Raw genomic sequence first — 27,500 nt, forward strand, 5'->3', positions numbered from 1 at the left:
CTAAAATGCTTTACACGGATTTTCTTTGAGAAGCCTGTCATTTGTACCAACCCTTTTCAAAAGTAACTCCTGTTTTCCCCATTGAGGCTACTTTTTACTTTGAGTTCATCCAAAGTACCTCTGCCTTGATCATCCACTTTCCCACAACCAGTATTTATTACAATGTGTAGACTTACTTTTCACATCTTCCATCCTCCTTTTCCCTCATCTTATCTACCACTCTGTTAAATACATTATCTTCAACTCTCATACCTCCAGACTGCAATCACTAAGGCAGCATTATTGTTCAATAATTATTTTGATTTCCTTTCATTTTCTCTTAACAGTGCAGATATGACACTGTCATCTGCCCCACTATTTACACAGCATTCTTTCTTCTGCTGAGCATCACTCATTAGGATCAAACACCCTTGTTTCCAGAAAAGGTTTTTACCTGTTTTCTTTCACAATGTAGGTGGTCAGAAGTTGCAACAGTTGTCTGTTCTCCTGCACCACGTCCACATGATCTGAATCTTTTGGGGGAGATGCTGTCATGCGAGTGAGCCAGGCCTGAAGACGTGTTGGCTCCACACAGGCTAGTCGAGCAAGTGAGCCACACAGACGAAGGAGACTTGGATTCGGACTCTTTTCAGCTGTGACCACAACAAAGTCAAAGAAGAGTACCAGAACAACAGAAAGTTAAAACTTTGAAAATGTGCCAAGTAAGAATTAGCACACAAATGGTTGCAGCATATACCTCTAACAAACAAATTACTTTTCAAACTAATTCTCAGTATGATAAGCTCAGTGGCACTTTATTAATACTTTATTCTTCCTTTCTCAATCAGGCAATTACTTTGAAATATTGGTAAATTTAAATCTTCAGTTCCAAGTGTTCTGTCTCCAGGTAATCACATGCGTTTCCTAATGCTGTTCAGATGATATAGCCACATAAAAACTATTCTTAATTATGCTACATATTCGTTTGTTTCAGATTTCACATTCTACTTAGAAGACAACATCACTGCCAGCAACTTTCCATTTTACTTTGCAGTCTAGCTCAAAGTTTTCTATTCTGGTTGTATCTGCTCATTTAATTATGCCTGGGTGCTAGGGTTGTGCTAGGAAAAAGATACCCAACATTAAATCTTTGTAAAGTTGCAGAAAACCTTCTGTGTGTGGAATCTCCAAATATTTTCCCCAAAAAGTAATCTCTTACCATAAATAAATACATCTGCCTATATTTAATTTTAAGAAGTTTATTATTACAAAGCCGGGTTAGGGAATTTTACCAAGTAATAATGTGAGTCTCTTTCAGATCCAGTTAGCTTTATTTGGCAAAACTTCTCGCTCAGTCCAGGGTAACTGGCACAGAGCAGTGAGGCTTAGTCAAAGGAACAAGTGTAAAGCATCGAATAGCAACTAAACAGTCAATAGGTAAAAAAATAAAAATAAACCTGACATCAAATCATAAAATTAGGGGATACTTTTTTAGCTTAAAATAGACGACAAACCAACAAAAATCTATTGAGGGAAAGCGAAGTTATGATTTTTCTAAGGTAGGTAAACATTTTTAAGTAAACTAAATTGTTGTAATCAGCTTAATGGGTTCTGAGCCAATGGACCACTTAGGTGCAGACAGTTACCGATCAGGTCCAGCAGCCTCAAAATCCTCAGTGCACTTTCCTCTTTTACGGCAGCCAGACAAACAGTGGTCCTGAGGTTGGGGAATACATGAGCTGCTGCAGATGCCGAAGAGATGCTGCGAATGTTCCTGGGGCCACCCTGATAACCACAAGAGTCAGTGGTTGTTGCCAGCTTCAGGACTGTCTCCCACAATGCAGCAGTCGACTGTTCTTCCGGTTGTAACAATCTCAGAGGCCGCTAAAGGTGAGCAAATATTCTTTTGGGACCCGAGTCCACTTTAACTTGGGCTAGAGATTCTCTCTAAAGCTCCCCCCCCCCCCCCCCCCCACACCCCCAGTTTTGGGGACACAGCAGTCAGGTCTGGTCAGTCTCCAATCAGACACTTCAACTTCCAGTGGCAGTCAGGCCTTCATGAGCATTTGGACAGTCAAGGGGTTCAGAATTCCTTCGCTTTTGGTGGTCTATTAGCCCTTGGGGTCATTTCTTCAGTCCTGGCACAAGTGGAGCTCTCTTTCACAGGTAGGCACAACAGGTACAGTCCTCTTTGCGGGTCCCTTGGGTGCAGCAGGTGCAGTCTCTTTGCTGAGTCCAGGGAGTAGTACGGCAGTCTTTCTTTTGCCTTCTTTTCAGTCCAACAGTGATCTGAGGCACTAATTACATTGTAACAGAATGAGTGTCTGTGCCCAAAGCTCTGCTCAGAAGCCCCCCCACAGCCTGTGCTATTAAATGTCAGGCTTCTTTAATCCACTCTCAGACACTCCTCGCCCCTCTCTCTCTTGCCCATCCCTGCTTTCTCCCTTTGGGACAGTTTTCCATCTAATCCCTTCCTCCGTCTATCCCATTTTTGCTTTTCTTCTTTTGCACTTGGTCATTATCTGATGAGGAAAAGTAAGTGCAGGTCACCAAAATTAACAACTGATCTGAGGATTGTGTGCTATACTCGTGTTTGTGGGAGAGGAGGGCTCACAAACCAATGGGGCCATAGTTTCTACAACGCTTTCCACTTCACAACACTTCCTGGGAGTTTGGCCCCCAAACAATTAAAGGATACCCTTCTCTAGGAAAAACCACAATGATTCCCATAAGTACAGCCCTGGGCATACCACTGGGGTGTTCCCAGCATAATGAGCCACTCCTCCTGGAAAACCAGTTCAGCAACAAGATTTCCCCCTCTGGAGATGTCTGATTCTGCCCACACAAAGGAGAGGGTCTGTCCATGTTTGAACCACATTTGCTTCACTGAGACCCTAGCCATCCTTCTGGAGGAAGTCACACCTCCACCCACCAATGAATTCCTTATTCCCTGTTCCTGGGAGAGCCTCACAATTCCTTGCAGGGGATTGACTGTGAATGAAGAAAATCAGGAAGGGCTATCAAAGGTCTGGGCAACAAAGTTGTGACACTCTAAAGTCACTTTTGCTTTAAACGTTCATTTAAATCAGACTTCAGCAATCAGTCTGGATTAATACAACAATAAATAAATACATTTGATACCTTGGATTGCTATCTTTGGTAGTCCCAAATGGAAGTTAGCACTTAGCTAACGTAACTATCTTAGCCAATGGTCCTACCAACTTTACTAGAAAGAAAACTGCAACTTCCAGTTTTCACTATCAGGGCATGTCGAGCACATAAGAAACATGCCCTTCTTTTTATTATTTAGCACCCTCCCTACCAGACTTATTAATATTAAAAAGGGATGTTTGAACTTGGCAAAAGGGTTAATTAGCAGGTTAGAAGTGCCGGACTAGGCTACAATGGCAGACCTAGAGACATTTTTTTTTTTTTTTTTTACTTTGCCAATGTAGTGGTGGCACAATGCAGTGCTGCAACCTACTAGTGACATCTATCTTACTAGTCCTCGGTACCTCTTGTACCATATATTAGGGACTTATATGTAAGTTAAGTAAATCAACCGGGCAGTAGTCAATTCTACACAACTTGGGGGGACCAGAGCACATGCACTGGGTCCTGGACAAAGGACCAATGCAGTAGAGTTGAAAAACCAGCAGCATCAGTCCAAAATTTGGGGGAGGGAGCGGTCATATCAAAAGAAGCCCATTACTACACTCAGGAAAAATATATTAAAGAAAAGCAGTTTTTTCCCCCCAATCATACCAAGTTTGTGTCTTGGTTTTATACTTTTGTAGTTGTAAATAGAAAATGTATTTTTGTAACATTTCTCATCTGGATTTTTCCCCTCCGCTGCTCACATAACTTACACAACTACTATACTAAAAATTGCTTCTTCAACAAGTGCTTTCATGTAGTGGTACACTACTCTGAGGGGCTCAACGTCAAGAGCTATATCATTGCCAAGAGTTAACATTCCATCATCAATGGTCTTAATGTTGAAAGATCCGAAAATATATGTAAAGTCACTAGCAGCCTCGGGTCACTTTCTAAACCTTTGGGCACCAGCACCTTTTTCCTCAATAGGATAGCATTCTTCATCTCAAGGTAAGGATTAGTCTAATCCCTCCCTTTAAGCATTGCAGTAGAGCTCACATTCTTTGGAACTAAATTATTTTAGGAAAGAGACTTCTCTACAGAGGTGATCTCAAATCCCACAGACGGGCAAAGACATTCTGGTAAGAAGTATTAGTTTAAACCACATGAATATATACTCTTATACGTTTAGCTACTTAAATCAAACGGCTTAGGCGACTTATGCTCAACTTTGTTCCCGAGAAGGTTAATGAGTGAGTAAGGTCAGTGTTACAGGATTCAATGGCTTCTGCAACGAAAAAAATGTTTTGAAAAATAGAGGCTCTTGATAAAGACATGGGGAGGAACAAAGCATGAATCTTAACCACAGTCTGAGCACACACAGAAACTCCAACTAACAAGCGATAAACATGTCAGAGTTTAGCAAGAAACTGGCCCCTTTGATTTGTGACCAGCAGTGGTGAGGAGGGACGGGACGGGTGGCAAGATAATGGTAATTTTAACATTGCATGTGTGCTCTAAACCCAGCTGAAACTGACTTAAAACCTGATGGGCACATTTAACTTCTGTGGGTGTGTTTGCATGTAGAAAGCTGGCTTTCTATAGTGGATCAAAATGGGGTACACTGTGCAGAGTCCAAACAATCCCCAGAGGTATCACAGAGGCACAAGTGACATCCCAAATGCAGTCGTTCTGGATAGTGTGGTTGAGCATTTATACATATCAGAGAGTAATGCTAAGCATGTAAAGCACACACTCATACAGTAAGAGAGACATGCTCAATAAAGAAACCTGACACCAATTTATAAAAATAAGACGTACTTTTATATAAATTTAGATACCAACATCACCAAAATAAGGTGAGTACTTTTCAGTATAGAAATTTTTACAGTTTATAAAAGTTGACATTTCATGTTTTGGGCGCGGTAGTCTTATCCTATGGGCAAAAACATGTACTGCATTCAGGCACTTCATAGCAACTTACAGACTGATCTCCAAGACTTAAGGTGAGTATGGGGCAGGGTCCAGAGCCACACAAACAAGTTACCTCGGAAGGCTCTGGTGTGTCCAGGTGCAGATGTGTTACAGCGTTGGATATCCCATTCACTTTAATGGGAAACAGTCCAGTTGGAAAGTTGCTGCAAGTTGGGACTGGAAGGCCAGTCCAAGGGCATGCACAGGAGAACTTTAGGTTCTCAGGCACGTGGGGACACCTTTGGTCTACTTCCCCTCAGGCTGTGGGGCTCAGGTGCACTGGTGTCTTTGTGTTGGGTCCAGTGCTGAAGTTCCTCGCGGTTGCGGAGGAGGGCCTGCAGAAACTGTCTGCTGGTGTGGACTAGGGGTCCACTCTGACCAAGTCAACAAGTGGGCTCAGGTCTCACGAAGCTGGAAAACATGGAGACTCCCTTGGTTCTCTTCTCCTCGGTCTGGTGCGGATGGGTGCAGAAGTGTCCTGAGGCATCGGGTTTATGTTTACAGGTCATTCACGGTTGAGGAGAGTCTGCAGAAACAAGCTGCAGATGCTGTCTTGAAGTCTACAGTGGGCAAACTCAGTTTGGGCTTCATCTCTGGAGGACCTGGGGACCACGCTGACACCGTTGGCCCACTTCAGCTCAGACTAGGTGGCTCAGGTGCAGTGGTGATGTCCAGCATCTGTTTTTTGGCAGTCACAGTCCTCGCGGTTGCATGAAGATGCGGGAGAGCTGCTCCTATGCTCCAAGGGACTCTTCTTGGTGATTTGCGAAGCACTGGCAGCTCTCCATGGTTCTTGAAGGCTGCATCAGCAGGACAGGTCAGATGCTTCTTGAGGGTCAGGTGCAGCAGGCAGGTTGGGTTGGCGCCAAGTGGCATTCCGAGCCCAACACTAGATGGCAGGACCTGTGCATAAGCATGTTGTAAGGAAATGCCTCCTTGGCATGGTTACCCCCTGACTTTTTGCCTTTGCTGATGCTATGTTTTGAATTGAAAGTGTGCTGAGGCCTGCTAACCAGGCCCCAGCACCAGTGTTCGTTCCCTAACCTGTACTTTTGATTCCACAATTGGCACACCCTGGCATCCAGATAAGTCCCTTGTAACTGGTACCTCTGGTACCAAGGGCCCTGATGCCAGGGAAGGTCTCTAAGGGCTGCAGCATGTATTATGCCACCCTAGAGACCCCTCACTCAGCACAGACACACTGCTTACCAGCTTGTGTGTGCTAGTGAGAACAAAATGAGTAAGTCGACATGGCACTCCCCTCAGGGTGCCATGCCAGCCTCTCACTGCCTATGCAGTATAGGTAAGACACCCCTCTAGCAGGCCTTACAGCCCTAAGGCAGGGTGCACTATACCATAGGTGAGGGTACCAGTGCATGAGCACTGTGCCCCTACAGTGTCTAAGCAAAACCTTAAACATTGTAAGTGCAGGGTAGCCATAAGAGTATATGGTCTGGGAGTCTGTTTTACACGAACTCCACAGCACCATAATGGCTACACTGAAAACTGGGAAGTTTGGTATCAAACTTCTCAGCACAATAAATGCACACTGATGCCAGTGTACATTTTATTGTAAAATACACCACAGAGGGCACCTTAGAGGTGCCCCCTGAAACTTAACCGACTATCTGTGTAGGCTGCCTGGTTCCAGCAGCCTGCCACACTAGAGACATGTTGCTGGCTCCATGGGGAGAGTGCCTTTGTCACTCTGAGGCCAGTAACAAAGCCTGCACTGGGTGGAGATGCTAACACCTCCCCCAGGCAGGAGCTGTAACACCTGGCGGTGAGCCTCAAAGGCTCACCCCTTTGTCACAGCACAGCAGGGCACTCCAGCTTAGTGGAGTTGCCCGCCCCCTCCGGCCACGGCCCCCACTTTTGGCGGCAAGGCTGGAGGGAACAAAGAAAGCAACAAGGAGGAGTCACTGGCCAGTCAGGACAGCCCCTAAGGTGTCCTGAGCTGAGGTGACTAACTTTTAGAAATCCTCCATCTTGCAGATGGAGGATTCCCCCAATAGGATTAGGGATGTGACCCCCTCCCCTTGGGAGGAGGCACAAAGAGGGTGTACTCACCCTCAGGGCTAGTAGCCATTGGCTACTAACCCCCCAGACCTAAACACGCCCTTTAGTATTTAAGGGCTCTCCCTGAACCTAGAAATTAGATTCCTGCAACAACAAGAAGAAGGACTGCCTAGCTGAAAACCCCTGCAGAGGAAGACCAGAAGACAACAACTGCCTTGGCTCCAGAAACTCACCGGCCTGTCTCCTGCCTTCCAAAGAACTCTGCTCCAGCGACGCCTTCCAAAGGGACCAGCGACCTCTGAATCCTCTGAGGACTGCCCTGCTTCGACGACGACAAGAAACTCCCGAGGACAGCGGACCTGCTCCAAAAAGACTGCAACTTTATCCAAAGGAGCAGCTTTAAAGAACCCTGCAATCTCCCCGCAAGAAGCGTGAGACTTGCAACACTGCACCCGGCGACCCCGACTCGGCTGGTGGAGAACCAACACCTCAGGGAGGACCCCCGGACTACTCTACGACTGTGAGTACCAAAACCTGTCCCCCCTGAGCCCCCACAGCGCCGCCTGCTGAGGGAATCCCGAGGCTTCCCCTGACCGCGACTCTCTGAAACCTAAGTCCCGACGCCTGGAAAAGACCCTGCACCCGCAGCCCCCAGGACCTGAAGGACCGGACTTTCACTGCAGAAGTGACCCCCAGGAGTCCCTCTCCCTTGCCCAAGTGGAGGTTTCCCCGAGGAAGCCCCCCCTTGCCTGCCTGCAGCGCTGAAGAGATCCCTTGATCTCTCATTGACTTCCATTGAGAACCCGATGCTTGTTCTAACACTGCACCCGGCCGCCCCCACGCCGCTGAGGGTGAAATTTCTGTGTGGGCTTGTGTCCCCCCCGGTGCCCTACAAAACCCCCCTGGTCTGCCCTCCGAAGACGCGGGTACTTACCTGCTGGCAGACTGGAACCGGGGCACCCCCTTCTCTCCATTGAAGCCTATGCGTTTTGGGCACCACTTTGAACTCTGCACCTGACCGGCCCTGAGCTGCTGGTGTGGTAACTTTGGGGTTGCTCTGAACCCCCAACGGTGGGCTACCTTGGACCAAGAACTGAACCCTGTAAGTGTCTTACTTACCTGGTAAAACTAACAAAAACTTACCTCCCCCAGGAACTGTGAAAATTGCACTAAGTGTCCACTTTTAAAATAGCTATTTGTGAATAACTTGAAAAGTATACATGCAATTGAAATGATTCAAAGTTCCTAATGTACTTACCTGCAATACCTTTCAAACAAGATATTACATGTTAAATTTGAACCTGTGGTTCTTAAAATAAACCAAGAAAAGATATTTTTCCATACAAAACCTATTGGCTGGATTTGTCTCTGAGTGTGTGTACCTCATTTATTGTCTATGTGTATGTACAACAAATGCTTAACACTACTCCTTGGATAAGCCTACTGCTCGACCACACTACCACAAAATAGAGCATTAGTATTATCTCTTTTTACCACTATTTTACCTCTAAGGGGAACCCTTGGACTCTGTGCATGCTATTCCTTACTTTGAAATAGCACATACAGAGCCAACTTCCTACACATGTGTATCTGCAGCTACACATGCCATCGAAAACATACACACATATATATATATATATATACACACACACACACACACACACACACATATATATGGAAAATGTCACTTACCCAGTGTACATCTGTTCGTGGCATGTTGTTTGAGCAAGGGGATTATGTCTTGAAGTGTTACCATGTGAAAATGATCTGATTTAATGTAAAGATTTAGTGTTCTGAGATCTAATATAGGTCTTAGAGTTTTGTCCTTTTTGAATATGAGAAAGTACAGTGAGTAAACCCCTGTCCCTTTTTGATGACTGGGTACTAATTCTATTGCCTCTTTTTGTAACAACGCTTGGACTTCTATGTGTAATAGATCCATGTGTTTGGACATGTGTGTTCTTGGCGGCACATTTGGTGGTAATTGTAGGAATTCTATGCAATAGTCATGTTGGATGATGGCTAGGACCCACGAGTCCGTTGTTAATGCCTCCCAATTTTGGTAAAAATCTGTTAGTCTCCCCCCCCACTGGTGTTACGTGTTGGGGATTTGTGACACTGAAGTCACTGTTTGTTTTGAGGGGTCTTGGGACTTTGGAACTTCCCTCTAGTCTTAGGGAACTGTCCCCCTCTGTATTGTCCCCAAAAGCCTCCTCTCTGATACTGTCTCTGGTATGTGGCTCTGGTTTGTGAAGTTGAGGGTTCTGTTGTTTTGAGCCCGAAACCCCCCTCTAAATTGTGTTTTCCTAAAAGTGCCTCTGCTCTGTGGGAGTAGAGCGCGCCCATGGCCTTGGCCGTATCTATCTTTTTTCAACTTCTCGATAGCAGTGTCCACTTCCGGCCCAAACAACTGCTGTCCATTAAAAGGCATATTAAGCACAGCCTGTTGGATTTCGGGCTTGAATCCTGAGGTGCGCAGCCATGCAAGTCTCCGAATTGTCACTGCTGTATTTACAGTTCTTGCAGCTGTGTCTGTTGCGTCCATTGCTGAACGTATCTGGTTATTTGAGATACTTTGTCCTTCTACCACCTGTTGTGCATGTTTTTGGAATTCTTTGGGCAGATGTTCAATAAAGTGTTGCATTTCATCCCAGTGGGCTCTGTCATATCTTGACAGCAAAGCCTGTGAATTTGCAATGCGCCATTGATTGGCTGCTTGTGCTGCCACTCTTTTCCCCGCTGCGTCGAATTTGCGACTTTGTCGGGTGGTGGTGCATCACCGGAGGTGTGTGAATTCACCCTTTTACGTGCTGCGCCAACTACTACTGAGTCCGGTGTCAGTTGCTGCGTAATGTACATAGGGTGACGCTGTGAAACGCAGCTGCTCTGGACACCACCTGCATGTAAGCAGTACTGTCCTCAGGTGGTCATGGTCTTGCTGGGTAAGTCAGGACTGTTATCTGACACAGGCGCATCATAAAGATCCCATGCATCTGGGTCATCTTGGCTCATGCTTGTGTGTGTTGGAGACTGCACCATTGGTGGGCTAGCGATTGGTGATGATTGCGGTGAGCGTTGAGGTGATGGTGGCGGAGTTACTTTTTTTGCCACCTTTGCTTGTGGTGGTTTATCCTTCTCTTGGAAAGCCAGTTTCCTTTTCATCCCTATAGGAGGGAGAGTTATCTTCCCTGTCTCCTTTTGGATATGGAGCCTTTTCAGTGTATAATCTGGCTCCCCTGCTTCTAGTTCCTGTCCGAATTTATGGCTTTGCATTTGTGTGGAAAGCTCTTGCTCCCCAGTGTAGGAACTTGTTTTCGGCTCCGAAGCCGGATGTTTCGGTATCAAAACCTTTTCCACCATCTTTTTCGGCTCCAAAGCCACTTTTTTGTGTTTCAGTGTTCCGATCTCTCGGTGCAGAGTCATCGCGGTGCCGGTATCTCGATGTCGAGTTTGTTCTGACCAGGTGTCTCGGGGTCGAGTCTTTTCTGTGCCGGTATCTCGACCAGAATTGGATGACTTCGACACATGCTTGCCCTTTTTCGGTGCCGTTGGACGGTCACCGATTTTTGGGGTTAAGCCATGGCCTGCCGGCGGTGGCGTCCCCTGGGCTCTGAAGAATTTACCGCGAGTTTTGGCTGGGGCTATTGTACTCACGGTTTTCGGCATCTGTTCTGTTTCGGCCTCGTCCGAGTCAGCAATGGAGAAGGTTTCTTCTTCCTCCATGTCTTGATGTCCTGATGGCGCCTACACCATTTGAAGTCTTCTCGCTCTCCGGTCCCTCAGCGTTTTCCTCGATCCAAACGCTCGAGAGGCCTCACAGGTATCCTCTTTGTGTTCGGGAGACAAAAACAAGTTACAGACCAAATGTTGATCTGTGTAAGGATACTTGTTGTGGCATTCGGGGCAGAAGCAGAATGGGGTCCGTTCCATTAGTCTTGTCGACGCACGTGGTCGGGCCGACCAGGCCCCGCCGGGAAACCGAAACACCGAAGGGCCACCGGAGCTCTTAAAAATTCAGTGTTGATCTGTGTTGAACCGAAACACGGAGCGTAGAGGAACACGTCCGAACCCGATGGCGGAAAGAAATCAATCTAAGATGGAGTCGACGCCCATGCACAATGGAGCCGAAATGGGAGGAGTACCTCGATCTTGTGACTCGAAAGGACTTCTTCGAATAGTACATATGGAAAATGTCACTTACCCAGTGCACATCTGTTCGTGGCATGAGACGCTGCAGATTCACATGCTGTGCACATCCCGCCATCTAGTGTTGGGCTCGGAGTGTTACAAGTTGTTTTTCTTCGAAGAAGTCTTTTTCGAGTCACGACATCGAGGGACTCCTCCCCTTTCGGCTCCATTGCGCATGGGCATCGACTCCATCTTAGATTGTTTTCCCCGCAGAGGGGGAGGCAAGAGTTGTGTATATAGTAAAAGTGCCCATGCAATGGAGTAAGTATGTATGTACATAATGTGGCTTAAAGTGATATATTTACAAATGTTCAAGATCAACTTAAAACGGCTACAGGCTCCCGGGGAGGTGGGAGGGCGCATGTGAATCTGCAGCGTCTCATGCCACGAACAGATGTACACTGGGTAAGTGACATTTTCCGTTCGGTGGCATGTGTAGCTCAAGATACACATGCTGTGCATAGACTAGTAAGCAGTTATCTCCCCAAAAAGGGGTGGTTCAGCCTGTAGGAGTTGAAGTTGTTTGAAATAATGTCCGTAATACTGCTTGTCCTACTGTGGCTTGCTGTGTTGTTAACACATCCACGCAGTAATGCTTGGTAAACGTATGAGGCGTAGACCATGTGGCTGCCTTACATATTTCAGTCATAGGTATGTTTCATAGAAAGGCCATGGTAGCACCTTTCTTTCTAGTTGAGTGTGCCTTTGGTGTTATAGGCAGTTCTCTTTTTGCTTTGATATAACAGGTCTGAATGCATTTAACTATCCATCTGGCAATGCCTTGTTTGGATATTGGATTTCCTGTATGAGGTTTTTGGAAAGCAATGAACAATTGTTTCGTTTTGCGAATTTGTTTTGTTCTATCAATGTAGTACATTAATGCCCTTTTGATGTCTAATGTATGTAATGCTCTCTCAGCTACAGAATCTGGTTCTGGAAAGAACACTGGTAGTTCCACTGTTTGATTTAAGTGTAACGGTGATATGACTTTTGGTGAGAACTTAGGATTTGTTCGTAGAACTACCTTATGCTTGTGTATCTGAATAAAGGGTTCTTGTATGGTAAAGGCTTGTATTTCACTTACTCTTCTTAGAGATGTGATGGCTATTAGAAATGCTACTTTCCATGTTAAGTATTGTATCTCACATGAGTGCATGGGTTCAAAAGGTGGGCCCATGAGTCGTGTTAAGACAATGTTGAGGTTCCACGAAGGAACTGGTGGTGTTCTTGGTGGGATAATTCTTTTCAGACCCTCCATAAATGCTTTTATGACTGGGATCCTGAATAATGAAGTTGAGTGCGTAATTTGCAGATGAGCTGAAATTGCGGTGAGATGTATTTTAATGGATGAAAAAGCTAACTTAGACTTTTGTAAGTGTAGTAGGTAGCTTACGATGTCTTTAGCAGAAGCGTGTAACAGTTGAATTTGATTATTATGGCAGTAATAAACAAATTCTTTTCCACTTATTTGCATAGCAATGTCTTGTGGTTGGTTTTCTTGCTTGTCTTATGACCTCCATAGATTCCTGTGTAAGGTCTAGATGTCTGAATTCTAAGACTTCAGGAGCCAAATTGCTAGATTCAGCGATGCTGGATTTGGGTGTCTGATCTGTTTGTGTTGAGTTAACAGATTTGGTCTGTTTGGCAGTTTGATATGAGGCACTACTGAGAGGTCTAGTAGTGTTGTGTACCAAGGTTGCCGTGCCCAAGTTGGTGCTATTAGTATGAGTTTGAGTTTGTTTTGACTCAATTTGTTTACTAGATATGGAAGGAGTGGGAGAGGGGGAAAAGCGTATGCAAATATCCCTGACCAGCTCATCCATAACGCATTGCCCCGAGTGTGAGCCTGTGGGTACCTGGGTGCGAAGTTTTGGCATTTTGCGTTTTCTTTTGTTGCAAATAGGTCTATTTGCGGTGTTCCCCATGTTTGGAAGAAAGTCTCTAGTATTTGGGGATGAATTTCCCATTTGTGGACCTGTTGGTGATCCCGAGAGAGATTGTCTGCTAACTGGTTTTGAATTCCTGGTATGAACTGTGCTATTAGGCGAATGTGGTTGTGAATCGCCCAATGCCATATTTTCTGTGCCAAGAGACACAACTGCGTCAAGTGTGTTCCTCCCTGTTTGTTCAGATAATACATTGTTGTCATGTTGTCTGTTTTGACAAGAATGTGTTTGTGGGTTATTATAGGTTGAAATGCTTTCAGCGCTAGAAATACTGCTAGTAGTTCTAAGTGATTTACGTGAAGCTGTTTCTGCTGAGTGTCCCATTGTCCTTGGATGCTGTGTTGGTTGAGGTGTGCTCCCCACCCTATCATGGAAGCATCCGTTGTGATTACGTATTGAGGCACTGGGTCTTGAAAAGGACGCCCTATGTTTAAATTTATAGTGTTCCACCATTGAAGCAAGGTGTATGTTTGGCGGTCTATCAACACTAGATCTTGAAGTTGACCCTGTGATTGTGACCATTGTGATGCTAGGCACTGTTGTAAGTGCTGCATGAGTAATCTTGCGTTTGGGACAATGGCTATGCATGAGGACATCATGCCTAGTAGCTTCATCACTAATTTTACCTGTAACTTTTGTTTTGGGTGCATGGCTTGTATTACGTTTTGAAATGCCTGTACTCTTTGTGGACTTGGAGTGGCAATCCCCTTTGTTGTGTTGATTGTTGCTCCTAAGTATTGTTGTGTTTGACACGGCTGTAGGTGTGATTTGTTGTAGTTGAGTGAGAAACCTAGCTTGTGAAGGGTTTCTATGACATACTTTGTGTGTTGTGAACACCGTTCTTGCGTATTGGTTTTGATTAACCAATCGTCTAGGTACGGGAACACATGTATTTGCTGCCTTCTGATATGACCTGCCACTACAGCCAGGCATTTGGTAAAAACTCTTGGCTCTGTTATCTCAAATGGCAACACTTTGAACTGGTAATGTACCCCTTGGATTACAAACCTTACGTACTTTCTGTGGGAAGGATGTATAGTTATATGGAAATACGCATCCTTGAGGTCTAGTGTTGTCATGTAGTCACGTTGTTTGAGCAATGGGATCACGTCTTGCAGTGTCACCATGTGAAAGTGATCTGATTTGATGTATGTGTTTAATGTTCTGAGATCTAGGATAGGTCTTAGAGTTTTGTCTTTTTTTGGGTATGAGAAAGTACAGGGAGTAAACCCCTGTTCCTTTTTGATGAATTGGTACTAGCTCTATTGCATCTTTTTGCAACAACGCTTGGACTTCCAGTTGTAAAAGATCCATGTGTTGTTTGGACATGTGTGTTTTCGGTGGGACATTTGGAGGGAATTGTAGAAATTCTATGCAATAACCATGTTGGATAATGGCTTGGACCCACGTGTCTTATTTCTTCCCAGTTTTTGTAGAAATTGGTTAGTCTCCCCCCCACTGGTGTTGTGTTGGGGATTTGTGACGTTGAAGTCACTGTTTATTTTGTGGAGTTTTGGGACTGTGGAACTGCCCTCTACTCTTTGGGGACTATCCCCCCTCTGTATTGTCCCCGAAAACTTCCCCGCTGATATTGACTCTGATAAGTGGGTCTTGTTTGTGAGGTTGAGGGTTCTGTGCTCTGTCCCCGAAACCCCCCCTCGAAACTGTGATTTCCGAAATGTGCCTCTGCTCTGTGGGGAGTAGAGTGCGCCCATGGCTTTGGCCGTATCTGTGTCCTTTTTAAGTTTTTCAATAGCAGTGTCCACCTCCGGCCCAAACAACTGCTGTCCGTTAAAGGACATATTCAGGACCGCTTGTTGTATTTCCGGCTTGAATACTGAGGTGCGTAGCCATGCGTGTCTCCGTATGGTCACTTCTGTATTTACAGTCCTAGCAGCTGTGTCAGCTGCATCCATTGCTGACCGTATCTGATTGTTAGAGATACTCTGGCCTTCCTCCACCACTTGTTGTGCTCTCTTTTGGAACTCTTTGGGCAGGTGTTCTATGAAATGTTGCATTTCGTCCCAATGAGCCCTATCATATCTAGCCAGCAAGGCCTGTGAGTTGGCAATGCGCCATTGGTTGGCTGCCTATGCAGCAACCCTTTTCCCTGCAGCGTCGAACTTGCGACTTTCCTTGTCTGGAGGTGGTGCATCTCCTGAGGTGTGTGAGTGCGCCCTTTTGCGAGCTGCCCCTATTACCACGGAGTCTGGTGTTAATTGTTGCGTGATGTACACAGGGTCTGTTGGTGGCGGTTTGTACTTCTCCACCCTTGGAGTAATGGTCCTGCCTTTCACAGGCTCCTGAAACACTTGTTAGGAGTGTTTCAGCATTCCCGGTAACATAGGGAGACTCTGGTACTGGCTATGTGTGGACAACAGTGTATTAAAGAGAAAGTCATCCCCTATAGGGTCTGCGTGCAGGGTGACATTCTGAAACGCAGCTGATCTTCCTTGTGTCTTTTTGAATGTGGAGCCTTCTTTGAGTGTAATCTGGCGCCCCTGCCTCTAGTTCCTGTCCGAATCTGTGTCCTTGCATCTGTGAGGACAGTCCCGGTTCCTCGGTGTAGGAATTTGATTTCGGTTCCGAGGCCGGATGTTTCAGTGTGGAAACCTTTTCGGCAAACTTTTTCGGCTCCAAAGACACTTTTTAGATTTTCGGCGTACTGATCTCTCGGTGCCAACTCATTTCAGTGCCGCCCTCTCGGTGTCGAGATTGCTCTGACCCGGTGTCTCGGGGTCTAGTCTGTTCTGTGCCGGTATCTCGACCGGAGTCGGATGACTTCAACACATGCGTGCCCTTTTTCGGTGCCGATGGTCGGTCACCTATTTTTTGGGTTAAGCCATGGCCTGCTGGCGGTGGTGTCCCCCCGGGGCTTTAGTGGTTTTTTCGTGAGTTTTGTGTAGTGACGTCTTACTCACGGTTCTCGAGTCTGTTCGGGATCGACCTCGTCCGAGTCCGAATCCGCAATGGAGAAGGTTTCTTCTTCCAAGTGTTGTTGTCCTGTCGGCACCGACGCCATTTGTAGTCTTCTTGCTCTTCGGTCTCTTAACGTCTTCCTCGACCGAAACGCTCGACAGGCCTCACAGGTATCCTCTTTGTGTTCTGGAGACAAACACAAATTACAGACCAGATGCTGATCTGTATAAGGATACTTGTGACATTCGGGGCAGAAGCGGAATGGGGTCCGTTCCATTAGCCTCGAAGACACACGCGGTCGGGCCGACCAGGCCCCGCCGGGGAATCGAAAACCCCGAAGGGCCACCGGAGCTCTTCAAAATTTGGTGTCGATCTGTTGTAATTAACCCGATACCGAACGCAAACAATACCGTCGAATTTTCCGAGATTTAACTAACTTTCCGAAACGAAATGCGGAGCGAAAAGGAACACGTCTGAACCCGATGGCGGAAAGAAAACAATCTAAGATGGAGTCGACGCCCATGCGCAATGGAGCCAAAAAGGGAGGCATCCCTCGATCTCGTGACTCGAAAAAGACTTCTTCGAAGAAAAACAACTTGTAACACTCCGAGCCCAACACTAGATGGCGGGATGTCACAGCATGTGTATCTGCAGCTACACATGCCATCGATCATATATATATATACACACACACACACACACACACACACACACACACACACGGAAAATGTCACTTACCCAGTGTACATCTGTTCGTGGCATGAGACGCTGCAGATTCACATGCTGTGCATTAATTTGTTTCATTCTGTCAATGTAATACATTAGTGCTCTTTTTATGTCTAAAGTATGCAATGCTCTTTCGGCTACTGAGTCTGGTTGCGGAAAGAAGACTGGGAGTTCCACAGTTTGGTTTAGGTGGAATGGTGATATGACCTTTGGTAAGAATTTTGGATTTGTACGGAGAACCACTTTATGATTATGTATTTGTATAAAGGGTTCTGAATAGTAAATGCTTGTATTTCAATTACTCTTCTAAGTTATGTGATAGCTATTAGAAAGGCTACTTTCCAAGTCAGATACTGCATTTCACAAGAATGCATGGGTTCGAATGGGGGGCCCATGAGTCGTGTTAATACAATATTAAGGTTCCACGAAGGTACCGATGGTATCCTTGGTGGTATGATTCTTTTTAGTACCTCCATAAATGCTTTAATGACAGGGATTCTAAAAAGTGATGATGTATGTGTAATCTGCAGATAGGCAGATATTGCAGTGAGATGGATTTTAATGGAAGAGAATGCTAGATTAGACTTTTCTAAGTGTAATAAGTAGCTTACAATGTCCTTTGTGGAGGCATGTAGTGGTTGAATTGGATTAGTGTGGCAGTAGCAAACAAATTGTTTCCATTTGTTTGCGTAACAATGTCTTGTTGTAGGTTTTCTCACTTGTTTAATGACTTCCATACAATCTTGTGTAAGATTTAAATGTCCGAATTCTAAGACTTCAGGAGCCAGATTGCTAGATTGAGCGATACGGGATTCGGGTGTCTGATCTGTTGTTTGTGTTGTGTTAACAGATCTGGTATGTTTGGTAATTTGATGTGGGGTACTACTGATAAGTCCAACAGTGTTGTGTACCACGGTTGGCGAGCCCAGGTTGGTGCTATGAGTATTAGTTTGAGTCTGTTTTGACTCAGTTTGTTTACCAGATAAGGAATGAGTGGGAGAGGGGGAAAAGTGTAAGCAAATATCCCTGACCAACTGATCCATAACGCATTGCCCTTGGACAGAGGGTGTGGGTACCTGGACGCAAAGTTTTAGCATTTTGTGTTTTTTTTGTTGCGAATAGGTCTATTTTTGGTGTTCCCCAGCGTCGAAAATAATTTTGTAGGATCTGGGGATGAATTTCCCATTCGTGTCTTTGTTGGTGATCTTGACTGAGATTGTCGGCTAACTGGTTTTGAATGCCTGGGATGTATTGTGCTATTAGGCGAATGTGATTGTGAATCACCCAATGCCAATTTTTTTGTGCTAAGAGACACAGTTGTGACGAGTGTGTCCCTCCTTGTTTGTTGAGGTAATACATTGTTGTCATGTTGTCTGTTGACAAAAATGTGTTTGTGGGCTATCAGTGGTTGAAATGCTTTCAATGCTAGAAACACTGCCAACAGTTCTAACTGTGTTTGGTCACATACAACATCTCTTTTGTGCGATAAGAGAAGATCTGGATGGACCACCTGTGGATGGAGGGGAGGGAAAACTTGAGCACCAGTCAAATTGCCTGCCGTTCTAGCAGCTTCATGTTATGCATCAGGTGTTAGGGAGACCAAAAGCCTCTGATTTCCAGATGGGCTCCCTGCCAGAGAGTGGAGGCATCTGTCGCTGCTATAGTCACTGTCGCAGCACAGGTGTGCCTCGTGCCCCCCCACTAAGTCACTTCAAGCTGCAGTGCTGGGGGAGAGCTTGGTGTGGTCTGACAGGCCTAACTTGTACTGTAGCCACTGCCTGGAGAGGCAGCACTGCAAGGTCCTCATGTACCAACATGCGGTCATGAGTAACAGTGCAGGAAGCCAAGAGACCTAGGAATCTGAGGACTCTTGCAACTTGATGAAAGGATGGAACCACTTGCCAGATGTCAAATATCTGTTGAGGTGGAGGAAAGGTGCTGAGAACAGTAGTGTCCAGTGCCAACCCTGTGAACTGGAATCACTGGGAGGGTCAAAGGTGTGATGTGCTTGTAGATGTAGATATATATAAACTGGCTTTGATTAGCCAGTCATCCAGGTACGAGACAATTAAGATGCCCTGACTTCGGAGATGGGCCATGACCACTGCCATCAACTTCATTAAGGCTTGAGGACCCAATGTTTAGTCAGAAGGTGTACTGCAAGTTAGTAGTGCATACAACCCACTAAAGAACTTCTGGTGTGACAAAAAGATAGGGATGTGGAAATGCACATCGTGCAGACTGTGCGACAACATCCAGTCTCCAAGCTCCATTACCAGTAGCACTTAAGCTATAGTCAGCATCTTGAATTTTTCCTTTTTAGGAAAAGGTTCCAATCAAAGATATCGAGGATGGGCCCTAGGAAGTAACTTGTGTAGGATTTCTGGACCCTTTCCTTTCCTGACACCAAGTCCACTCCTCCTTTTAGGAAAAGAGCAGCAAACTCCTGCTGTAGTATGGTTAAATGGCCTGAAGGTGGAAAAGAGCGAAGGGGTTGGATGGAAGAAGAGATTGAAGAAAGGGAAGGGTGTAGCTCTTCTCTATGATTTGAAGGACCCAGTGGACTGAATTAATGGTTCTCCAGGTGGGAGAAAAAGGAGACCCCTTCCTTCCTACAGGCTCATAGTGAATTCGGGGAAATTCCTCTTGCTTTCCTGGCAGTGCGAGAGAGGAGGAGGAAGAAAGTTGCAAGACAGATCCGCTGTATATTTCCCCGGCTTCTATCGCTGTATTGCCTGACAAGCGGATTAGGCTATTGTGGGATTTGCATCTGATGTTGTCTGGGGGTAAAAGGAAGATCCTTGTGAGAAGTTGCAAAAGTGTCAAAACTGTCCGTAGTCTCTGGTACCATGCAGGAGCTGCAGGCCAAGGGAGCACATAGTGGCTTTGCTGGGTTTAAAGAGTTCTTAGGCTGAGTCAGTCTTTTCACAAAAAAGCTGCACCCAGACAAAAAGATGGTCCATAAGAATGGCCTGAAAACATGCAGAGAAGTTGGAAGTGTGGAGCCAAGCATGGTGATAGAAGTATTCATGGCACAGGCCCCTGAATTAGCAGCATCAAGGCCTGATTTGAGGCATTTGTGCCATCTAAAATGAGCTCCTGGAAATGGCCCTTCATTTCACCCAGAACATGTGGCAAGATCATCTGTTCCATATCCCACAGGGCATAGTTGTATCTGGCTAGAAGGCCGTTAGGCTTAAGGGACTTTAGGGTACATACTGCCCGCAGAAAAATACTTTTTGCCCCAAGCCTCAAGACATTTACGGCCAGATTTACAAAGGCCTTTTGCATTTCTTAACTGGCCAAATTCCATTTTTGGCTCGTTAAGAAATGGAAAACAGACTTTTTGTATGTACAAAGGCCTTTAGGGAATCACCAAATGCAATTTCTACCTTGTAAAGATGGATTGCATTTTGCGATTCCCAAAATAGGAGATCGCAAATAGCGATTTCCTATTTGCGATTTCTTGGCACATGTATAAAGAATTTCCTAAATGCAAAATGAGCATTTAGGAAATGCAATAACCACGGACTTGAGGTCGATGGTAACCATGTGCAATTTGTTTAAGGAAGAACCTCAAGATGCTTTTTTTTTTTTTTTTAAAGGGCAATAGAGCCCCTTGGGCATATGTGTGCTCTACATGACCATCACTATTTTTGAGGTGCACCAGAAATGGCACTTTGCCTATAGCAATCCTTGGTTTTGCATTTCCCAAATAGCAATTTCCTAACAGGAAATCGCATTTTGAGAAATGCAAAACAGACCCATTGTCTCAAATGGCATGGGATTTCGTATTTGCGATTTCCTAATGGTGATTCCTACATTGTAGGAATCGCTATAGGGATCTCCGTATCTTTGTACAAAGCATTTTCCATTCCCTAAATAGCAATTTCTGTGGTCACTATTTAGGAAATACAAAATTGCATTTTAATACATCTGGCTCTCAAATAGCTGTTGGAAAGGCACCTCCGAATTGGTACACAGCAAAAGAGGCTTGAACATTAAGGCTCTCCGGTGATGGATGGGCCAGAAGGAACCCTGGGTCACCAAGTTGGGCAATAGCAGCAACCTACAAGCCAGTTGACTGCCGAGGTCGAAAAGATTCCTACCATGCCACCAAAGCAGACTCTAAATGGCCTCATTAAAGGGGAGAAGTGAATACAATGTTGCAGCAGAAGGTGACAAGACCTCCGTAAGAAGGTTTGCTTTGGTTTCAGTAGTGGCAGTTGAAGATGTAAGACTCCTGCAGCCTTTAGCATTACTTTGTGCAGAGAGACCACTTGAGGCATTGGTGGACAAGTGGGTAAGTCCATAGAAAACTTGGAGGAAGTATCAGACTCTGGCAGAGGATAGTCCATGAAATTCATACATATCATGGGCAGGCTCCCAATTTATGATTGGGTTTGAATCCACCCCAAAGAGATCACGAAGAGCGTTTTTATATTCTTTTTCCAAGAGTCGTTGGGCATCCTCACGGAGTGTATTCAGAGGGGCGACGATTGAGTTTAGCATGGGTAGCTCCATATCTGGTGGCAGACTATCCAGTGTCGACTCTTGAAGCACTGTGTACCTTAGAGCTGGATTGAACAAGGTGCTGTTGGCACTGCTTCCATTCAAGTGGTGCAGAAGGGATTCTGATGCAAATGCATGAACATGGGTATGTGGTTGATACCCCCGAAGGCATACCAGTTGGCATCTAAGCCTTTGAGAAGATGGAATACATCACCTTTAAGAAGAGCACCAGATCTGACCTTGGGTCGAGAACTTGGGGGAAGGCCGGGGCTGGAATCGCTGGCAGTGGAGGCATCCGTGTTAAGCGTTTGGTAGACACTACAGAGCAGAGTCCAGTGGTGGATCATCAAAGAGGGAAGTCCGCTGGGGTTAAGTAGAGTAACTCTGGCTCCAAAGACAAAGGCCCTGAGCGTAACAGGGAGACTTACCTTTGGAGTTACTTTGATTTCGCGTGGTACTGCTTTTTCTTGCCCACTGAGGATGGAGACCTAGAGCAGCATCTCGACCATTTGCAGCATTAGACTTCTCTCACACTGGCCATTAAGAGCATAGCTTCCCACTCATTTATGGCCTTAGGGTGCAGCCTGAGGCCATAACAGTAGACCTGGGAGTCATGATTGGATACCAGGCACCAAATAAACTGTGTGGGGGATCCGCAATAGACATCTGTCCCTCACAATCTCTGCAGGCTATGAACCCTGATATCTTGGGAGAGACATGGCACAGCTTTAAAAGCATTTGAAATCCCTTATAGAGAAATTTCCACTGAGAGCTAAGCTCAGAATCACTGCTGAAGGTGCAGAAAAAAAGGGAACCAAAACTGTTTCAGCAGGGTGAGCGCTATTTGGCTTTGAGGTCTTCATCTGAAGTAATTTACACTTACAGCATCGACAAAAGTCATCACCCGCTACCAGCGATGTGAGTTTTTGAGTTTCCGCAGCCAGGCTAATGCCTGATGTTCTACAGGTGAGTATTCTGCAGGTAGAAGTATCCACCGGAATGGGTAGATATGACCGTCCGAGCTCAGTTAAAGATGCAGGGTGGAGGCTCTGGGAATCCTTTCCACACCACAGTGGTAAATCTTGCACAACATCTGCTTAGCCAAATGTAACAATTGGGGTACTTGAAAGGGTGAGTACAGGATTCCAGAACAATTCTTGTGTATCATCTGTCTTTCGGACCCAGCCTTTCTCCTACAAGACCTCAGTCTCCAAGTTTGTTGTGGATACACGGCATGTTTTAAACTGGATGCTAGTACTGTTTGTGGGAGGACACTGGTGATTACTATAATGCACACCCTCACACCGCAACAACCATAACAACCCAAGTTTAATGTGGCAGAAGACTTTCACCTTCTTGAGAATGCTCTGCATGTTGGGTTTGTTTGCAGTAGGACAAGCAGGAATTATTATTAAAATATATATATATATATATATATATATATATATATATATATATATATATATATATATATATATATATATATATATATATATAAATAAAAGCAGGTGGGGTGCCACCAGGAACTTTTACACTATTCACAACCCTCCCCTACCCACTAGCTGGTGGCAATAAAACTGGTCCTGCTGTCTGACCTGTGAAGAGCTCTGAAGGACCCGACCAGCTCAGCTTTCTACCCAGGACAATGAAGTGGACTCCAAGTGTCAGTTGGCTGACCTCCTTTGCAGCTACAGGGACACGAAAGGCAGCAAGAGGCCTTTTCCCTACAATTCCCAGCTGACCAGTGGCAGTCTCCCGATGCCCCCCTGAGGTTCTGAGGTCTTAGAGGTGCACTCCTTTTGTTGCCTGGGCACAGGAAAAAAGATGGAAACGTCTGAAAACGTGTGCTCCAGTTTCATAGTGTCAGATTGCATTTCACATACATCCTAGTTAAAGACTTCATCTCTGCAGCAAAAACCTCAAAATCTCCAGAGCCGACGATGGACCAATAGGTAGAAGGTATCAAACCACCAGTTCAATGGTGGATGCTACAACTGCAGATTTGTCCCATGGGACACAACTTTTTCTTCAAATAGATGACAAATTCCCTTTTCAGAATTAGAACTTAGTATTTTTTGTTTTTTTTTGTTTTTTGACATCCAGACTTTCACTGTAATCATCCACTTGGGGTATCTGACAGACTCAAACGTGGTCGGCCTCAAATCACGCCCAAGTAGCAGTATACCACATTCGTAGACTGTCATTGGCACTTTGCGATAATATTTGTGTTATTTTCACTTAAATCTTTGAAAATTCATATCTCAGCTTATGCTTGTTGGACTTTTGTCATTCTGGGCTTATTTTACATATACTAGTTTTTAATTTATTTATTTTAAAATTGGTCATGGAAATTAGTTTTTAGGTGTATGCACTGCTTGAATACATTACACATTGCATTTGATTTAAGCCTGACTACTTTGTGTCACACTACCAGGGCTTGAGCAAAGGTTTATTTTATTTCTTTTGTGTACCATCAAGCAGCTGGCGGCCTTATCCTTTGAGGTGGACACTTTTCCACCTAAACAAAAGTCCACTTTGCTACATTTCTCCATTTCCTGATCCGATGTGTTTTCTTGTACACTTTTGTGTTTGGCTGAAAATACTAATAAAATATGTAAAACAAAAAAGAACAGGTACTGAGCCTATGACGGGGGAGGAGGTAGGGTTGCATGTTAGACTATGAAAGATAGCAAAACTAACCAAACTGAGTTATAGCTAAGTAATTTTTCTCCAACACTGGATCTTTTATTGGATATGGTCATGTGCTTGAATCAGAAGAAAAAGTGAAATACTCAAAAAGAAAAAAGAACAAAACAAATGCATGGTCACTTAGGTGTGCGGGGACTTTCTTTTACTGTGGGCTCTGTGGTGGGTAGGAGGTTTGACCTGGGGTGGGGGGGTGAAGGGGAGGTAGTATTTCTTTACTTTGACCACCAACATCTAGGTTGTAGGAGACTTTTCTGCGTTTTTCTTTTTTTTTTTTCGGCAAAACGAAATCAATAAAACAAAAATGATTGATAAAATATGTAAATTTCATACTTTTGTTCATTCCAATTACACAACTCTGAGGCTCTTAGACGCTGCAAAACCAGATAAGAGACATGTAAGCTATACAACTACTGCTCAGAATATTAAAACACTATCTGTATGTCAGATCCTGTGCTTCAAGATCTATGAAAGAAGTATTCACTTGCAAAATTTAGTATGTTAAAATTACCCTCCTTTACCCGGAGTGGAGGGTGGTCGCAAAAGCAAGGATCCACTTCATGAGGCCACAAGACAGACTGGGACACTCCTCTCGCCCAAAGGGCAACGCTGCCAGCATCCGCTTGGTGTGTAATTCTGGCAATATCCTAAATACCTGTATTAGAGGTTTTTGACTGCTGTGGCTGAAATACTGGCCAGAGGCATCTCTACATACCCAAGATATTCCAAGGAAGGTTGTCTGTATTGGAGAGTGCCCAGGGACTGAGCTGTATCCTTGTCAGCCTTCAAAATCAGCAAGACATCATCAAAATCATTCTTGAATATTGACTTCCCATCAACACTAATGTTGAGGATTCTAAGCACTCAATCTCCTGCTTACTGGTGAAAGTCTGCATTTGTGACATCCATGGCCCAATTGTAGCTGCAGCAGCATTCACACGGTCTTTAACTATTGCTTCCTCATTCTATCCTCAGGGATGAGATCTATCAAAGAAGAGGTGTCATGTCAAATCTGGCAGGCATATAATCAGAGAATAGTTTGAGTTCTGGATGATTTTAAGATGTATTCAGCTAATGAGCTTGTAGGAAGCTAGCTTTGTATATACTATACCAAAGTAAGGTATAGTGTGCACATAGTCCAGGGGTTCCCCAGAAGCTTTAAAGAGGCTAAAGTAGATAATACTAATGCTCTCTTTTGTGGTAGTGTGGTAGAGCAGTTATGGTTATCAGAGGGTGGTACTAAGCATTTGTTGTACACACAGTCAAGAAAGGATCTTTGTTGCAGGTAACCATAGTTTCAAGTATGTATCACTTTCAAATATCAAATGCACTTACTTTGAAAATCACAGATTAAACCGTTTTCAGGTAAGTAACACTTTTCAATTTCAAAAGTAAATAGTGCAATTTTCATTGAAGGCATAAAGACAATGCAGTCTGGGGGGTGGAGTGGTGGGGTGGGTGTGGGGTTAGGGTGGTACATACACAGATCACATGTAAGTACTCGAATTACTGGTTAGGGTGTCCACAGGACAAAGTTTAGAAAGACACCAGCAGTGCACAACCAGCAACAAGCTCCGGCTGGGTGCAGAGGTCAAAATTGGTGTTGGGCACCCAATGGAATCCTAAGGAGACTGGGGCACTCAGAAGTGAACTGTTTGCAGGTAAGTACCTGCAGTCCCCGGGCACAGGCCCTGAGGGCGTTTAGATCATCATCTCTGGTAACCACCAAACATACACACACACGCAGCGGCACAGGGGCGGCTGGGTGCAACCAGTGTCGGGTGCCCAGTGCTTTGCAATGGAAAACTCCCGGGTTCACAAAGAGGCTGCAGACTTGGTCCACTATTTGGAGTGCCCTGAGGCAGCAGAACCAAAGGCAGGAGCCTTTGAGGCTCACTTCCAAGTGCTGCTGTTCCTTGCAGGGGGAGGTGTGTAGAAACCCATCCAGAGCAATCTTTGCCCCCAACTTCTAAGAGCACAAAGGCTCTCATCCCATGGGGTCAGAAACTCATCTGGTAGTGGCAGGCTGGCATAGACTGGTCAGCCACACACTAGAGAGTTGGGTGAAATTCAAGGGGCATTTCTATGATGCCCTCGGTGTGCATTTTCCAGTTGAAGTGCACCCCAAGGGTTATGTGTAAAACTCCAGCAGACCTGGAGCTTACATCATGGCTGAAGGGGCAAAGGAAGGGCCTTGTCGGGTTCCATTTGCTTGTGACAGGGGAGGACTCCTTGAAGTGCTCCCCAAGTGTAATACGTAGAACCACAGCAGAACTGCCAAGCAGAATTTGAGACTAATGTCAAAAACAATGCTAACAACCCCACCCTGCATATTCTGTAAGGTTCTGAGAGCTCATCTCTGCCCATTCATGTGAGCCTATGTTTTTCTCCTGGGAGGCATTTCATATCCATTCAAAAACTAATTACTGGCAGGCAGAAGGAGGAGAGCAGATGAAAATGGGTCTCCATATGCTTTAGGCAGGGAAAAGGTAACTTTCAGAAAGACACTTTCTGAATAATTATCAAAAATCCTACTTCACCCCATAAGTTACCTTTGTTAACGTGTTTCCTGGTAAAGACTATCTAACCACAGATTTTTTTTTTTTTTTTTAAATATCTGCAGGTGTCAGACTTGATCCAGGAACCCTTGCACAGCAATCCTCCTGAGCAGGGAGAGGTGGCATTACTCTTCACCCCGCTTCATCCTGTGCAGATGCGAGGTCAGAAGTATATACATAAGGCACCTGCTCGCGCTGGCATTGGTTTCTTTGTGAACTCCAACCATATCAACAGATGTGCAGCATATAGAAACTAGCATGAAATGGCGTGCAGAATGAAAATGTCACTTACCCAGTGTACATCTGTTCGTGGCATCAGTCGCTGGAGATTCACATGTTCTGCATAGCTCGCCATCTGGTGTTGGGTCGGAGTGTTACAAGTTGTTTTTCTTCGAAGAAGTCTTTAGAGTCACGGGACCGAGTGACTCCTCCTTCTGTCTCCATTGCGCATGGGCGTCGACTCCAGCTTCGATTGTTTTCCCCGCAGAGGGTGAGGTAGGAGTTGTGTTGTAGTAATAGTGCCCATGCAATGGAGTGACTAAGTATGTACCTATTTAAGGTTAAAATAATATATATACAAATGTACAAAGTTGAAGCTAACTTCCAAACTGCTACAGGCTCCCGGGGAGGTGGGTGGGCACATGTGAATCTCCAGCGACTGATGCCACGAACAGATGTACACTGGGTAAGTGAAATTTTCAGTTCAATGGCATCTGTCGCTGTAGATACACATGTTCTGCATAGACTAGTAAGCAGTTATCTCCCCAAAAGCGGTGGCTCAGCCTGTAGGAATGGAAGTGGTTTGAAATAATGTTCTTAACACGGCTTGACCTACTGTGGCTTGCTGTGCAGATAACACGTCTACACAGTAGTGCTT

General features: G+C 45.1%; 1 protein-coding gene across 17 annotated transcripts in view; it reads right to left on the bottom strand.

The window, feature by feature from the left end:
- Positions 1–27,500, bottom strand: part of UBR4 (ubiquitin protein ligase E3 component n-recognin 4) — a 1,862,787-nt gene that overhangs the window by 1,221,279 nt on the left and 614,008 nt on the right. For all 17 annotated transcript variants that reach the window (XM_069240131.1, XM_069240143.1, XM_069240141.1 and 14 more), the window contains exon 32: positions 434–632. In XM_069240131.1, coding sequence (XP_069096232.1) covers positions 434–632 — 199 coding nt within the window. The remainder of the gene's footprint in view (positions 1–433; positions 633–27,500) is intronic.

This window comes from Pleurodeles waltl, chromosome 6 (assembly GCF_031143425.1).
Source record: "Pleurodeles waltl isolate 20211129_DDA chromosome 6, aPleWal1.hap1.20221129, whole genome shotgun sequence".
In the NCBI taxonomy this organism is placed as follows: Eukaryota; Metazoa; Chordata; class Amphibia; order Caudata; family Salamandridae; genus Pleurodeles; species Pleurodeles waltl.